The 16,892-nt window shown below is 41.0% G+C and overlaps 1 protein-coding gene across 1 annotated transcript; it reads right to left on the minus strand.

Moving 5' to 3' along the window:
• Positions 1 to 220: 220 nt before the first annotated feature.
• Positions 221 to 16,601, minus strand: LOC133284069 (probable enoyl-CoA hydratase 2, mitochondrial). Its single transcript, XM_061481032.1, has 9 exons — positions 16,336 to 16,601; positions 16,008 to 16,177; positions 8,120 to 8,194; positions 7,785 to 7,875; positions 7,599 to 7,650; positions 7,009 to 7,112; positions 6,493 to 6,569; positions 592 to 760; positions 221 to 512 (listed from the first exon to the last, which is right to left on the minus strand). Exons 1-9 carry the CDS (start codon positions 16,508 to 16,510, stop codon positions 481 to 483), a joined length of 945 nt encoding a protein of 314 aa, XP_061337016.1. The 5' UTR covers positions 16,511 to 16,601; the 3' UTR covers positions 221 to 480.
• Positions 16,602 to 16,892: the final 291 nt, after the last annotated feature.

Raw genomic sequence — 16,892 nt, forward strand, 5'->3', positions numbered from 1 at the left:
TCCTAGCTTTTAAGGACGCCGGCATTCCCCAGAATTAGAAATCACAAAGGGCGAATGCATCATTGAAATACTTTTTTTTGTTTTTTTTTGTTACAACATCATTGAAACCCTTTAGCCTATCAAGTTGATAGCTTTACCATCCATCAGCTATTGAATAGTAATATACAGGTTCTTAAGGGTCGCTTGTTTATCCAGATGAACGTTAATCTTTGAGCTGAATCAATACAAGTGTATACTATAAGTTCCAAGAAGATTAATTTATTGTCTGGAAACATCCGAAAGAAAATTTTGAATTTTTACAGTAATAATGAGAAGAAGTTCAAAGCCAATTCATTGAAAAAAGGAATATGAAATTTTTTGCTTTATTAGGAATACAGTGTCTCAAGGTGCACGATATGAGACACTTCTCAGCTTTGGGAATTTAACTGTACTCAGAATGAGAAAGACTGTTCCCAGAAAACTGTAGTGAAAGTTCCTCATCTAGTAAGTTGCCTCCGGGCACTGGATCAATCCTATCACAACATGAAAGACATTCCTCTAAAGCAACATAGACAGAGGGATTATCAGCAGAGGACCACTCCTTTCACTCACCAGTATACCTTGGTTTCCGCTTCTCAGCAAATGCAGCCAAGCCTTCTAATCGATCTTGAGTGTTCAACACCTGATCATAGCAATTTTCTTCCAAAACCAAAGCTGATGTCAGATCAGTCTCATCTCCCTCGTTAATAGCTCTTTTAGCCATCCTTATAGCTACAGGACCCTGTTAAAAATTTAATGTAGCTGAATATAACATACAAGAACAATAACAACAATCAAGCCTTATCTAAAAAATCAAATTTTCAGTCAAAGAGGAGGGTTGTTCTATTTCGGTAATTTCACTTTATACTATCCAAGCACCTCAATCTCACAAAATTAATTTTAGGCTAACATTTACATTCTAATCAATAGTAACTTTGCACAAACTACCCAAATATACTCTTAATTTGCACATTCTGATAGATTACAGGGGTCAATTGCACCAAACAAATCATTTGCAGGTGTTTGCACAGGAAGTAAGTAAAGTTTTTAGTAATGCACTTATAACATGAGCAGTCCTTTCGTGTTTTCTCAAGAGATCAATTTCTTTGAAAGATGTTAGAATATTAGATATGATATGATTAGATTTGATTAGATATGATTAGATTCTGTTTTATCCGTAAATAGTCTGACTGTATTCTGACTGTATTAGGATTAGGTTTGGATTAGGTTTGGGCCTTACACTTAAGCCCATTAGGGTCTCTATATATTGTAACTCCCTGACACAGATCAATACACAACGTATTCTTTTACATTTAACTTGGTACCAGAGCTATTTCGTTCTGGGAACCCTCGCTTCCGCTTAGAAATCTTGTTCTTCGCTTTAAAACAAGCCCACTGCTTAGGAGTCATCTTTTCTTTGCCGTGCGTCCTTCCGGTAAGACATCAAGGGCTGTAAGTCCTCTCCAGGCATCTTCTGCACGTGTCCACATCCCCAAACAGTCACCGGAGCACCATCAGCCACTGTTCAGGCTGCCGGAGTACTTTTCCGGCGAGTTTTCAGTCTGGAACGAACGCGAACAGAACCCTCTCCTCCCGGCGACCTGCTCTGTGGAAGTCCGGCCACCATCGGAGTTGTCACGCGCTCTCACGCGCCTCCAGTCTTCTCTGCGCGTGGGCTTCACGCACCACCTTCTGCCGGCGCGTGAGCACTATTCCGGCGGCTTTTTCCGGCCGGTCTTGGACAGAGAAGCTCGTCTTCTCCTCCTCTTTCTGGATCTGTGGTTGGTTCTTTGTGGGTCTGACTTTTTGTGCGCACCTCTTCTTGATTGGTGATCAGGTTCGTTTCTCTTTATTCGGTTTGTATCTTTGTGATTTGATACTATGGCAGCAAACCCTCCAATTCATTCGGAGGTCAAGTCTCCATCTCCTCCTTTGAGAAATTCTCCCAATATCATCTCTACCAATATTGGGTCCATTACCTCTTCAAAATTGAAGGGATCTGTTAATTACAAGAACTGGGCCACCTCTGTTCGAGTTTGGTTCTTTGGACAAGGATATGGGAACCATCTCACAACTAAGTCTACTGATGTCCCTAAGGAGGACAAGTCTGATTGGGAAAAGATTGACAACCAGCTTCTGAGTATCCTCTGGCAATCCATTGATCCGATTGTCTTGGATATCTTTTATTCATTTCAAACTTGCACAGAAGTGTGGGAGGAAGCAAAAAACCTCTACACTAATGATGTTCAGCAGCTCTATTTCATTATCTCTCAGTTTATGGAATTGAGCAAATCATCCGACATTCAGATGGAGACATATATTGGCAAGAGTCGCTCTTTGATGCAGGCATATTTGGATATGCTGCCTTACCCTACTGATGCTACTGCATATCGGAAACAGGTGGAACGTCTCTTTATGGTTTCCACACTTTCTGGCCTTCCCGAAGAATATGATAATGTTCGTGATACTATCTTGACTAGTGGGGAGCCTGATCTATCCATGACGTATCAGCGTCTTCTGAATTTGAATAAGAAATCTGCTCCTGCATCGTCTTCTGTTGTTGATTCTACTGCTCTAGTTTCCCGTACTGATTTTCGCAGGCATATTGGAGGTGGACATGGTCGTGGTAGAGGCCCAGGAGGCCGGGGCCCAGGAGGCCCAGGAGGACGTAGCCCAGGAGGTCGTGGCCCAGGAGGTCCAGTCGGACGTGGTCAGCGACCTCGTTGTCATTACTGTCAGCAACTTGGTCATTATGAGGAACGCTGCTACACCAAGTATCCTCACATGCGACCTTCTTTTGCTGCTAATGTAGCTCAATCGGATACTGCTTCAAATGGTTCAGTCTCTCTCTCCTCTGAAGAATATGCAGCATTCCAGGCCCTTCTCAGGAAGTCCTCTCCTCAATCTCAGGCCTCTGCTTCAGAAACTGGTAATCCTGTTGCTTGTGTTTCTCTTTCTGCATCACTTGGTCCTTGGATATTTGACTCAGGTGCTACTGATCACCTCTGTGGTAATAAGGAACTCTTTTCTTCCCTTACATATTCTAATAATTTACCCTCTTTTACTCTTGCTGATGGAACTAAGGCCCCCGTTCATGGGATTGGACAAATCTGTCCAACCTCCTCATTGACCTTGACATCTGTCTATTACATTCCTCACATCCCTTATAATTTAATATCAGTTAGTAAATTGATCAATTCTCTTAATTGTATTGTCACATTCTCAAACCATTCTGTTTCTGTGCAGGACCCGGGTACGGGGAAGATGATTGGAGTGGGCCGTGAGTCACGGGGTCTGTTCTACCTTGATGTGCCAAGTCCTTCAGTTGCTTGTTCTCTCACAGAATCTCCACAGCTCATCCACAGTCGTCTCGGGCATCCTAGTCTTGCGAAATTGCAGAAGATGGTTCCTCTTTTATCCGGTCTTCAAACTTTAGATTGTCAGTCATGTCAGCAAGGAAAGCACATACGCTCCTCCTTTGCTAATCGAGTCAATAAACGAGCTGATGCTCCTTTTTCAATTATTCATTCAGATGTTTGGGGTCCTAGTCGTAGTGTGTCTATTTTAGGTTTTCGGTATTTTGTCACCTTTATTGATGATTTCTCCCGTTGTACTTGGATTTATTTAATGAAAAACCGTTCTGAGTTGTTTTCTATTTATCAAAAGTTTTCTGCTGAAATTCATACTCAATTTGGTGCTTCTATTCGTATTTTACGTAGTGATAATGCTAAGGAGTATGTTTCTGTTGACTTTTCTCACTTCTTAGCCACACAGGGTACTTTACACCAAACCACTTGTCCTCACACTCCACAACAAAATGGAGTAGCTGAACGTAAGAATAGACATCTCATTGAGATTGCCAGGACTCTTCTTATTCACATGCATGTTCCTCTTCACTTCTGGGCTGATGCAGTCCTTGCTTCTTGCTTTCTCATCAACCGCATGCCTTCATCTGTGCTTAATAATGATATTCCTCATAACTTATTTTTTCCAGATGTTCCTCTCTTTCCTCTATCCCCACATGTTTTTGGTTGTACCTGTTTTGTTCATGATCTCACTCCTGGTAAGGATAAGTTAACATCCAAAGCCTTTAAATGCATTTTTCTTGGTTATTCTCGTCTTCAAAAGGGTTATCGTTGTTACTCTCCTGACCTCAAGCGTTACTTAGCTTCCGCGGATGTCACCTTTTTTTGACCAACAACCCTTTAATTCTATCCCATCTCCATTGTCACAGGTTGATCATGTTCTTCCTGTTCCTTTTCTTGACTTGTCTTTGCCAGATGCAGGTGCTTCTACTCCAGATAAGCAATCACCTATTGCTCCAGTACCTAAGAACCGTCCACTTCTCACTTATCAGCGTCGTAAGACAGTACCTCCAGTCGACTCGACCCCTGCTGACTCATTGCCCTCTGCAGTTGATTCTTCCCCTCCGGATCCTTCACCAGAGGCTCTTCCCATTGCTCAAAGAAAAGGTACACGTACTACTCGTAACCCTTATCCTCTTTATACCTTGTTGAGCTATGATCGCCTTTCTCCTCCTCATTTCACCTTTGTTTCTAGTCTTTCTTTTGTTCCTATTCCTAAGACCACAGGTGAAGCACTTTCCCATCCAGGATGGCGCCAAGCGATGCTTGATGAGATGACCGCACTTCATACCAATGGCACTTGGGACCTTGTTTCTGCTCCTCCAGAGAAGTCTATAGTTGGTTGTCGCTGGGTGTTTACTGTGAAAGTTGGACCCGATGGCCATGTTGATCGTCTCAAGGCACGCCTAGTTGCCAAGGGTTTTACTCAAATCTTTGGCCTTGATTATAGCGATACATTCTCTCCAGTCGCTAAGATGGCGTCCGTCCGCCTATTTCTTGCCCTTGCTGCTGTTCGTCACTGGCCACTCCTTCAACTTGACATCAAAAATGCCTTTCTTCATGGTGATTTACAAGAAGAAGTTTACACGGAGCAACCACCTGGTTTTGTTGCTCAGGGGGAGTCTGGGAAGGTATGTCGTCTTCGAAAATCCTTATATGGTCTCAAGCAGTCTCCTCGAGCATGGTTCAATCGCTTCAGTTCTGCTGTACAGGCGTTTGGCCTAATTCGCAGTAAAGTTGACCATTTTGTATTCTATAGGATTACATCTCCTAACAAGTGCATCTATTTGTTAGTCTATGTTGATGACATCATCCTCACCGGAAGTGATCAAGACGGAATCCATCAGTTAAAACAACATTTATTCAGTGCATTTCAAACAAAGGACCTTGGGAAGCTGCGTTACTTATTGGGAATTGAGGTGGCGCAATCTAGACAGGGCATTTCTATCTGTCAAAGGAAGTATGCCTTGGATATCCTAGAGGAGACTGGTATGTTGGGGTGTAAACCAGTTGATACACCCATGGATCCTAATGTTAAGTTATTGCCCAGACAGGGGGAGCCGTTATCTGATCCTGGACGTTATCGAAGGCTGATTGGGAAGCTCAATTATCTTACTGTGACTAGGCCAGATATTTCTTTCGCTGTCAGTACGGCCAGTCAGTTCCTTGATTCCCCTTGTGATTCACATTGGGATGCTGCTGTGAGGATCCTCCGATACATCAAAGGAGCACCAGGAAAAGGTTTGTTGTATTCGGATCAGGGAAATACAGAAATTTGTGGTTACTCAGATGCCGATTGGGCAGGATCACCCTCGGACAGACGCTCTACTTCTGGTTATTGTGTCTTCTTCGGAGGAAACTTAATCTCATGGAAAAGCAAGAAACAACCTGTTGTTTCCCGATCTAGTGCAGAAGCTGAGTATCGTGCAATGGCAAATACTACCTGTGAGTTGATCTGGTTAAAGCAGTTGATTCAGGAGCTTCATCTTTGTGAACAGAAACAACCCATGACACTCATCTGTGATAATCAAGCTGTGCTACATATATCCTCTAATCCTGTTTTTCATGAGAGGACCAAACATATAGAGATTGATTGTCACTTCATTCGGGAAAAGATTCAGTCAGGAGAAATCAAGACAGCTTTTGTCAACTCGTCTAATCAACTAGCAGATGTTTTCACTAAAGCTCTTAGAGGTCCTCGGGTTGAATACATTTGTAACAAGCTTGGTGCTCATAATATATACGCACCAGCTTGAGTGGGAGTGTTAGAATATTAGATATGATATGATTAGATTTGATTAGATATGATTGGATTCTGTCTTATCCGTAAATAGTCTGACTGTATTAGGATTAGGTTTGGATTAGGTTTGGGCCTTACACTTAAGCCCATTAGGGTCTCTATATATTGTAACTCCCTGACACATATCAATACACAACGTATTCTTTTACATTTAACTAAAGACAAAAATGAAAAATCAACATTTGAAAAAAATCAGTCACTGCCATTTACGTATGGACGTTCACTGGCACAAAAGACCTGATCCCTGCATTTCTAAGTGACATAGAGCACGCTTTCAGTTTCAGCATGATATATTTCCCAGAGAGATACCTTTTGATTGATATCCCGAGCAACTGCAAGTGCCTTTAAGTAAGCTTCGCCAGCAGGTACACAGTAGTTGACAAGACCTGCATTAACGGATATTTATGCAGCTATATATCATTGATATTAGTAGGGGGGGGAGAGAGAGAGAGAGAGAGAGTAGTGGTATGCTTTATTTGTGAAAAGGAGCGGCAAGAAGTTAGTATTATTTTTTTATAGTGACAAAAAATTAGTATTTGTTATTGTATTGAAAGTAGCACAACAGCGGTGGCCTTCCTCTTTACTCTCCTGGAGTTCAACAGGTATTTACTAAGAGTAGACTGCCATAATGTTGGCAAGGGAACTTTGATAGGCACAAACTAAAACTTTAATTTTAGAATGTCTTGAATGTTTTGCAAGTAAATTGTAAGTTTACAGATACAATGAGCATGTATAATGTATACTCAAGATGCTCCTTTATCTTTGTGCTTGATGATGGCATCTTTACAAACTAGAGAAAGAAAAGAACCGAGTGAATCAACATACCCATGGACATAGCCTCTCTGCCATTAATCTTTCGACCAGTAAATATAATATCCTTTGCTATTGCTTTTCCAACCAATCTAGGTAATCGCTGTGTTCCACCTGCCCTGTGCACAACAGGATTCCATGAGAGGTGATCCATACCAAAGATCTAAAGTGTTCTATGCAATACTACGACAAATTTCCAAACACAAGGAAGATATAAAAATAGCTGGCTATTTATGCTCATTGTAGGCTTAGGGGCTTCAACTCAATTGCAGAGCAAGAACCTATAAGCTTGATAGTAGCTCAGGGAGTATAGGCAGCAGTCGTATTTAATGCTCATAAACATAAACAAGTCATTAGTGCATTAATTGCTAGACAGTATCCAGAAAAACAAGAAACTATGCTCCCCAGCATATTGTGCTGACCTTATTGCGCTCATTCATAAAAAATTAAAAACCAATTTGTCTAAATATTTTAGATATATTATCCACAATCTATCTTGAAACTTCATCTTTATCCATTATTAGATGGCAGAACTGTACAGATACATGACTGAAATAGGCGAGGTCAAAGATACAATATGCCAAAGAGAATTTGTAACAGCATACCCAGGAATTATAGCGAGTCCTGTCTCTGGCAAACCCATCAGAGCATTTTCCCCTATGCCATGAAAGAAGAAACAAATAAAAAAAACACACAAAGAAAAAGTCTAATACTTGCATCACACTCAGAAGCATCCAACAGATCCTACAAAAAATAGATTCAATTTACAGAAGTACTGAATATTTAACTACCACATATTCGAATATCACATGCCAGAGCCATCTCAAGTCCACCACCAAGAGCTACTCCTTCAATAACCGCAATAGTTGGTATACAAACTGCCTGAATACAGAAACAAATATTATGCTACTTTCAAGGAGCAGTGTTGACAAAAATGGGAAAACAGGTGATACAAAACGCGTGAAGTAAGTACGCAACCACAGGAAAAGAATATAATGGAGTCCACCTATATTTCTTTTCATTACCCACCTTTATTGCACGAAGCTTCATCTGTCATTCATTCCCAATATAATGTTGAAAAGTACACAAGTATTAGAATGTAAATAATTGAAAGGTGCGAACTAACCTCAAGAACTGAGAATGTGGAGCGAAGAGAATTCACAAAATCCTTAACCTCGAATTGATTCATGGTCCTGCGCTCCTGCAATCCAATACAAGAGAACTAACCTCAAATTGTTTATGAGAGAATTGGTTGTTTGACATGATATCATAGCCTTGTTTGTTACTATTTTCTATCAGTTTGTTACTATATCATAGTCACTATAGAAGAAAATTGATAATTCAAAGAGAACGAAAAGTAACAGAGAAAAACAAGAACAGAGAGAGAGAGAGAGACGAACGAAGAAAGTATTTCAGCATTATGAAAATTGAATGAATCTGTACACATGGCTCTATTCTAATATATGAGAGCATAAGGGGGAGTGACTCAGCAATCAATTACAACAGCTGTAACAAATCCGTTACAACAGCTGTAACCACAATGTAACTAAATACAAATTGTGTAACTGAATTGGAACTACACTAAAAGGATGCAGCAAGATAAAACTATATCTTGTGTTAATACACCCCTGCAAACTCAGAGTCTCTGATTAAAAGTTGTAGAATCCACTACTCTGAGTTTGTCACGAAGAGAAAGGAATCGAGGAGCTCCAAGAGGTTTTGTGAGAGTATCTGCAACTTGGTCAATGGCAGGAACATGAATGACTTGCACTTCCTTGGCAATAACTTTCTCTCTAACAAAGAAAATATCAAGTTCCATGTGTTTTGTACGGGCATGTAGCACTGGCTTATGAGACAAAGATATTGTACTAAGGTTGTCACAATAGATGAGAGGAGTACTGAACTGTATCTGCAATTCTTTGAGTAAGGACTTCAACCATAGAATCTCAGCAGCAGCAAGAGCAAGGCTCCTATATTCTGCTTCTGTGCTTGAACGGGCTACAACCGATTGCTTTTTGGACCACCATGAAACAAGATTGGATCCAAAGAAAACACAAGCTCCTGAGGTAGACCTTCTGTCATCTGGATCACTTGCCCAGTCTGCATCACAGAAGGCTGTAATAGAAAAATGGCTGCTAGGATGACTAGGTTGCAGCACCAACCCATGCTGAATGGTACCTTTCAAGTATCTGAGTATACGTTTAATGTAACACCCCGTTCTAGAACCGGTTTGTTAACAACGCATTATGATATTAAGCGCAGTTACAATCACATGGGTTCAATTAAAATCCGGATTAAATTTTTCATTTTAAAACATGCCGAATTTATAATACCCAATTTCGTGATCATAACCGTATTACCTTGCGGAAACAGATAAATTAAGCTTAACATCATGTTCTTATTACATCTTTAAACCATTAAGTTACTTCCTATTTATTTCCCAACTTCTATATTGTAGACCTCTTCATTAGCTATGCTTGGCTTCAAACCGCGCTCAAATCGGAGCACTGTAGCCCAAGTTAGGACAAATTGAAGCAACACAAGAGAGTGTTGGTCACAGGCCCCGCGCGCTTCAGCGCGCTACCGGGCGCTCAAGCGCGCGCTATCGGGCGCTAAAGCCTCCATCTGGGCGCTTAAGCGCACGGAGGCAGTAAGCATCAGACATTCCAGTGTGGATGGGCGCTTAAGCGCGCAACAGGGCGCTCAGGCGCGCAACCCTGGGCGCTTAAGCCCCACCCTGGGCGCTAAAACACGAGGGGACAGTAAGCATCCCAACTTTCTGCAGCAAAGGGCGCTTAAGCGCGGGCCAGGGCGCTCCAGCGCGCAATCCTGGGCGCTTAAGCCCCCACTTGGGCGCTCCAGCGCGAGGAGGCAGAATGCATTGGCACTCGCAGGGGCAGCAGGGCGCTTGGGCGCGCTCCTGGGCGCTTAAGCGCGCTGCCAGGGAATTCCAATTCCCACATTTTTCAAGTCCAAGCCTAGGGGAAGATGCATCCCCATTACAAACCCCAATTATCCACGCCCCAAACTAAATCCTAGCACTCATCCAACCTCTCCTCATGAGATTTAGCTAGAATTTGGGCAGCATGACCTTTGTTTTCTCATCGTTTACCAATTTAAACAAAGGGTACCTAATTGATTTTCAGCCCAACCAATTCAACAACTCACTACATAACAAGCATGCATATATTGAATTTCAAGTAGGCATCATTTACATTACATATCCTTTACAAATCATAGAACTTAGCTTACAAAACACTATGATCATTCCCTTGGCTCCCATCAACAAAAGGTGTAACCAAAGGCATGAGCATAGGCTAAGTTCATCCAATGAATCAAGATATACAAATGACCATGGGCTTTCAAAATAAAATCCTATACATATCAACTACAAAAGGCATGCATGAACTCAAAAGAAATGCCACATTTCATGCATAATCCAGATATGGCCACTTGCCACCAGAGGCTCCTGCAGCATCCTTACCTGAAAGGGGGTCCCCACAACACGGGGTGAGATATACGAATATATCCAGTAAACCAGGGGTCCTTGGAGCATCTCTCCACCCCACGGTTCCATATCAGTGTAATAGCAATAACAATAATAATGCAGTAAATACATATCTATGCAAAGTGCAATACATCTCCAGGAGAAATCCCAAGGTCCGAAGGCTTACCTCAATGCTTCAGTCGACCTTTGTTCTTCACCAATGTCAACAATACTCTACTCCAAAACCAACACCTACACATGGTGTAATGCAATCAACACATTGCATCCAAGAGTATTTCACAATCAACCATCAAATACTCAATTCAAAACACCACACAAGTGTGAGCTTACCAATTCCAATGAGCTACTCAAGCTCCATAGCTTGTTCAAGCTGTTGATCACTCACGGTCGGTCCAAATGTCTCAATCCTAGACATCATTAGGACACAATCATCAATCAACCAAGCCATACCATTTATCAACAATGCAAGAAATCCAATATCAAGCATCATATTCTTGCCATTTTACAAGTATACTCATTTAGCTATCTAAGCTCATTTTCACCGATTAAATGACATTCCTAGCATTTTCCATAACAAGCTCTAAGCTCCATTCTTCCTAGAACATAGCTAATTCAACTACATTTCATCAACATCCCAATTTACTATTCATAAACCCTAACTCATGCAAATTTCAAGGAATCGTGAGGTTCAAGGGTTAGAATCTTACCACCAATGGTCACACAACCAAGCAAGGAGTGTTCCTCAAGCTCCCATGGAGGTTGAACTTCCCAAAACCCCAAAATCACTCAAATGGTCGAATTTTTTAGGGTCAAAATCTCTCTCCACAAAGCTCCCCACTAAGAACTAAGCAAGGATTATGAAAGAGGAGGAGATTTTGAGTGGTTTAGGCTTTGGAATCACTCAAAATGGTTGAGATTTGCTCTCTCTCTCTCTCTTCCTCCCTTTCCCTCCTTCTCCTTCTTCTTCCTCTCTTCTTTTCTCTGATTCTGGCGACGGGAAAAATGGGGTGGGAAATGGGTTTCTTTTGTGTTTTTAAAAGGATGCTGCAGGAGCCTCTGGTGGCAAGTGGCCATATCTGGATTATGCATGAAATGTGGCATTTCTTTTGAGTTCATGCATGCCTTTTGTAGTTGATATGTATAGGATTTTATTTTGAAAGCCCATGGTCATTTGTATATCTTGATTCATTGGATGAACTTAGCCTATGCTCATGCTGAGTATACGTTTAACTATAGTCCAATGCTCTTCCAAAGGTTGAGACATGAATTGACAAATCTTGTTAACAGGGTAGCTGAGTTCAGGTCTGGTCAAGGTGGCATACTGCAATGCCCCAACAATGGATCGAAAATAAGAAGGATCAGAAAAATAATTGGATCCAGTTCTAGACAGCTTACACCCAGATGGCATGGGAGTTGAGATGCTCTTGGCTTCAGCCATATTGGCCTTGATTAGCAAATCTTTGATATACTTGGACTGAGAAAGGATGACAGCTCCAGAAGTTGCTCGTTTAACCTCGATGCCTAAGAAATAATCAAGAACACCAAGGTCTTTGAGTGCAAATTGGGAGTTAAGTTGAGCAATCAGAGACTGAACAAAGTTTGAATCACTGCCCGTGATGATAATGTCATCCACATAGACTAACATGAAAACACAGTGTGTGTCTTTCCGGTATAAGAACAATGAAGGATCACATTTGCTTGCAGAGAAGCCTAGCTGCAGTAGGGCACTCTTTAACTTGTCAAACCAAGCTCTGGGAGCTTGTTTCAGCCCATAGAGAGCTTTCTGTAACCTGCAAACAAGAGACTTATCATTAGATTCAAACCCAGGAGGTTGTTGCATATAAACTTCCTCTTCAAGGATTCCATTTAGGAAGGCGTTATTGACATCTAGTTGACGTAGGGACCATCCATAGGATACAGCAATGGTCAGAACAGTACGAATAGTAATAGGTTTGACTACAGGGGAGAATATTTCATTGTAGTCAAATCCAGCTTGTTGATGAAACCCTTTGGCAACAAGTCTTGCCTTATATTTATTTATACTGCCATCTGAATTTTCCTTCACACGAAAAACCCACTTGCAGCCTATGGCTCTTCTGTTAGGAGGAAGTGAGACTAAGGTCCATGTTTCATTAGCTTGTAGTGCATCATATTCAGCTTGCATAGCTGAGCGCCAGTGAGGGGCAGCCAAGGCCTATTTCATCGAGCTTGGTTCAAGAGAGGTGGTAAGAGCCTGTGGTTTTTGTTTAATAGGGATGGAGGACAGATTGCAACAATAATCTTTGAGATAGGTTGGAGGATGTGATGATCTTGTGGACTGTCTTACAGGAACAGTTTGGTGTTCAGGCTGAATAATAGGAGCAGAATCAGTCATGGGATTGTTGGAAGTAGAATTATTGAGAGGAGAAGATGTGTCAGTGAAGCAATCCAAATTAGGAGAAGAGGACGTATTAGTGTGGAAATCAGAAGTATTGGGAGGAGAAAAATTACCAGGGCAGTGTGCAGGTATGGAGATCGTAGGAGACTGTGTTGTTGGCAAAAATTGACTTTGTGGTACAAGAGGTATAATGCTGCTTACAGGAGAATGAGTGCTGTTAGAAGATGAGCAATCAGATTGGAACCAAGAGTTGTAAGGGAATTTGCTTTCATTAAACAGAACATCCTTAGAAATAAACAACCTCCCATCTGAATTAAGACACTTGTATCCTTTGTGATTAGGTGAGTATCCAAGAAAAATACATTCACTGGATCTGAACTCAAGCTTATGTGTGTTATAGGGCCGAAGAAAGGGGAAACAGGCACACCCAAAGACTTTAAGGAACTTGTAGTCAGGAACAACCTTATATAACTTTGTATATGGGACTTCAAAGTTTAATGGGGCAGTAGGAAGACAATTGATGAGGTAGACAGCTGAGATAAATGCTTGATCCCAAAATTTTAAAGGTAAAGAGGCATATGCAAGAAGTGTAAGACCAGTTTCAACTATATGGCGATGCTTTCGTTCAACTACACCATTTTGGTGATGAGTGTGTGGACAGGCAATCCGATGAACAATTCCTAGTTGTTGGAGGAGTTGAGTGAATGATCGAAATTCACCTCCCCAATCTGTTTGGATAGCTTTGATTGATGTTTGAAACTGATTAGAGATAAGAGTAGTGAATTGTTTAAAAATTGGAAGAGCCTCTAATTTTAATTTTAGAGGATAAATCCAAGTGAATCGACTGTATGCATCAACAAATGAGATGTAGTAAGTGTATCCCATAGTAGACTTGATTGGGGCTGGACCCCATAGATCACTGTATATAAGATCGAAAGGCTTGTTGTACTTAGTGGAAGAAAGTGTAGAAGGCAATCTGTGAGCTTTTCCCAAGCAACAAGCAGAACAGAAAAACAAGTCATCTTTATTAGGAATAGAGATATTACAGGAACTAAGTATAGCTTTGAGAGCCTCACTATGAGGATAACCCAAACGACAATGCCACAGATTGTACAAGTAATTTGAACCTATTGCTTTGCTAGTTACGACAGCAGTGTTATTTACACAAGGTAATGATACATCAGTGGACTTGGGAGTAGAAGACACATAAGGAGAACACATGGAGTTACACAGGGAAAGATTAGGAGATAAAGTGGAATGACTCTGCTGACTTGTTTGTCTTGGAGGATGAGAAAGTTGAACACCATTGAAACGGTATAATCCATCATTGCCCAATGTTCCTTCTAACATGAGATTCCTGTGATTTGACACAGCAAGACAGTGGGTGAAATTCAAAAAACACATTGTTGTCTCTAGCAAACTTGCTAACACTGACTAAATTCTTTGTAATAGAAGGGACAAGAAGTAAATTTTGAAGATAGAGATTTGTGTGTGGTTTGAGAGGAGAGGGAAAATAAGAGGAACCAGTAGCTCGGACTTGCAGACCTTGGCCATTGCCTATGAAGATCTGATCAAAACCTGAAAGTTGAGTACTCTGAAGCAGGTTTTGAGGTTCAGCAGTAACATGATGGGATGCACCTGAATCAGGATACCAATCTAGTGCTGGTAGTTGTGAAGGAGTAGGGAGAAGTCCTCGTTGAACTGTTGTATTTTGCTGTGAGGAAGAATGCTGTTGTGGAAGAGATGTGAGCATAACTTGTGGAGACTGAACAGTGTTTGGATGGCCTCACATACTGAAATGACCTCTGATGTGAAAAATTGGGAGTTGACCGGAAAAACTGAGGTGCTTCTGGTGCTGGCAGTGTAGGAGTAAAGTTCTCATCAAACCTATGCCAACAATTGTGAACATCATGTCCAAATTTGTAACACAACTGACATTGCAGATTGTTGTGACCTCCACGACCTCTACCACGATTGTTTCTGCCAAAAAATCTTCCTATACCTCTTCCTGATAAGTTAAATCCAGTGTTGTGTGCTTGACCAAGGGAAGTTGAGATCAAAGGAGCAGTGTTGTTGGAGTTATCATTATGGTTAGAGTTTGAACTCTTTTGAGCAACATTCACTCACATTGATTCAGATAACAGTACCTCATTTTGTTTAGCCAACATCATCTCGTGTGCTATGAGCTCTATTCGCAGATCATCTAGAGCATATGGATTTTCACGTGCACGAACTGAGGAGACAAAGGAATTGAATTCAGGTGGAAGTCCATCCAGAATTATCTCTGTTTGTTCATCCAATGGAACTGGATGCTTTATAGCTTTAAGCTCATCATAGATCGTTTTTACATGTCGAAGGTACTCCACTACTGATCTACCTCCTTTCTTGATGGTTCGAATTTCAGATCTGAGTTGGCGTAGCTTTGAACGCATCATTCCATGAAAAAGTTTATGGATCTGTTCCCATGCTTCACATGCATGTTGAACTCCTAGTATCTCATTGAGTATTTCTTCAGTAATCGTTGAAAGAAGCCAAGAGAGGAGCATTTGATCTTGCCGTATCCAGTCAATGTAAGCTGGATTCACGATCTGATCGATTCTGTTCTGCTCTGACTCATACTGCAATGGAATTTTGGGATTAACAAGAAAAGAATGAAGCTGATGAGATGTAATCACCAGTTCTACAACTTGACTCCAAAGAAGATAGTTCTTCTCTGTTAGTTTAACAGAGATCTGATGATTGAAGAGTTGTGGAGCTTTGTTTTCTGCCATTGAATCTCTAGACGATGCGGAAGTCATGGTGTGGATCTGTATCAGGCCCTCAACGAGAAGGCTCTGATACCATCAAAGAGAACGAAAAGCAACAGAGAAAAACAAGAACAAAGAGAGAGAGAGAGAGACGAACGAAGAAAGTATTTCAGCATTATGAAAATTGAATGAATCTGTACACATGGCTCTATTCTAATATATGAGAGCATAAGGGGGAGTGACTCAGCAATCAGGTACAACAGCTGTAACAAATCAATTACAACAGCTGTAACCACAATGTAACTAAATACAAATTGTGTAACTGAATTGGAACTACAGATGCAGCAAGATAAAACTATATCTTGTGTTAATAATAATTAACCTTTAAATCAGCACCAGCACAAAATACACCGGGAACTGAACTGCAGATCATAACAACATTAGCATAAGAGTTCTGATTAATCAACTCAAACACATGACTTAAGCCTCGTAGCATATCTTTCCCTATAGCATTTTTAGCTCCAGGCTTGTCCAACCTAACCTCCAAAATACCTATAAATAAAAGTTTAAACATTTTATTAACTGTGGATTTGTAATTAAAAAACAACTATAAACACACAATAATTTATCTTCTGCACTTTCGTTTCCATCAATTACAGTTACGAGTCGAACTCCAAAACAGAAAATAGAAAAAAATAAAATAAAATTACCGGAATCTTCGCCAGTGAGTTTGTGAAGCTTGACGAATTCAGAAGCGGAAGATTCCAGAATAAGATTCCTTCGCCTCTGGTGCCGATACACTGTGATGAAGTTGAGATTCGATTTGCAACTTTTCGCGTAAGAGCTGCTCCTCAGAGACCTACCCAACACTCTCAAAGCGCACATTTTTTATTTTATTTTTTTATTTTGAGATTGAGTTGAAGTTCACTTCTCTTATCCTTCTTACAAGAAGAGACTTTCTTCTTTTCAATTTCAACCTCTTTGATCCCACGAGGAGTTCTTATTTGGCTTATTTAAGGGATTATATTTTCTCCGGCCCCTTGAGATGTTTCTTTTTTGATAACTGGATATGTTTGTTTTTTTTTTTTTTGAGTTACCCAACCCTAATTATCTCTTTGAGACGAGTTGGCTCTTTCCAGTATCCCCACGAGCTTCGACTCTTTGAGCCGGCTATGGGACTAATCCGGAGTGCGGGGGAATAGTGATGGCTAAAGGTTCAGCCCCCTCCCCAAGAATGCATTCAGCGGGAATCGAACACATATTCAAC

Source organism: Gastrolobium bilobum, unplaced genomic scaffold (genome assembly GCF_033153095.1).
Source record: "Gastrolobium bilobum isolate Gb01-03AN ecotype WA unplaced genomic scaffold, APGP_CSIRO_Gbil_v1 utg6668, whole genome shotgun sequence".
NCBI classification, from domain to species: Eukaryota; Viridiplantae; Streptophyta; class Magnoliopsida; order Fabales; family Fabaceae; genus Gastrolobium; species Gastrolobium bilobum.

What these genes read in the sequence shown, in the direction of transcription:
- LOC133284069 (XM_061481032.1), bottom strand. Translation starts at nt 16,510, where the DNA reads ATGTGCGCTTTGAGAGTGTTGGGTAGGTCTCTGAGGAGCAGCTCTTAC. An exon ending in CCACATTCTCAGTTCTTGAG is followed by an intron (nt 7,876 to 8,119) that starts GTTAGTTCGCAC and finishes TTCTGTATTCAG; the next exon opens with GCAGTTTGTATACCAACTAT. An exon ending in GCGGAAACCAAGGTATACTG is followed by an intron (nt 513 to 591) that starts GTGAGTGAAAGG and finishes ATGTTGTGATAG; the next exon opens with GATTGATCCAGTGCCCGGAG.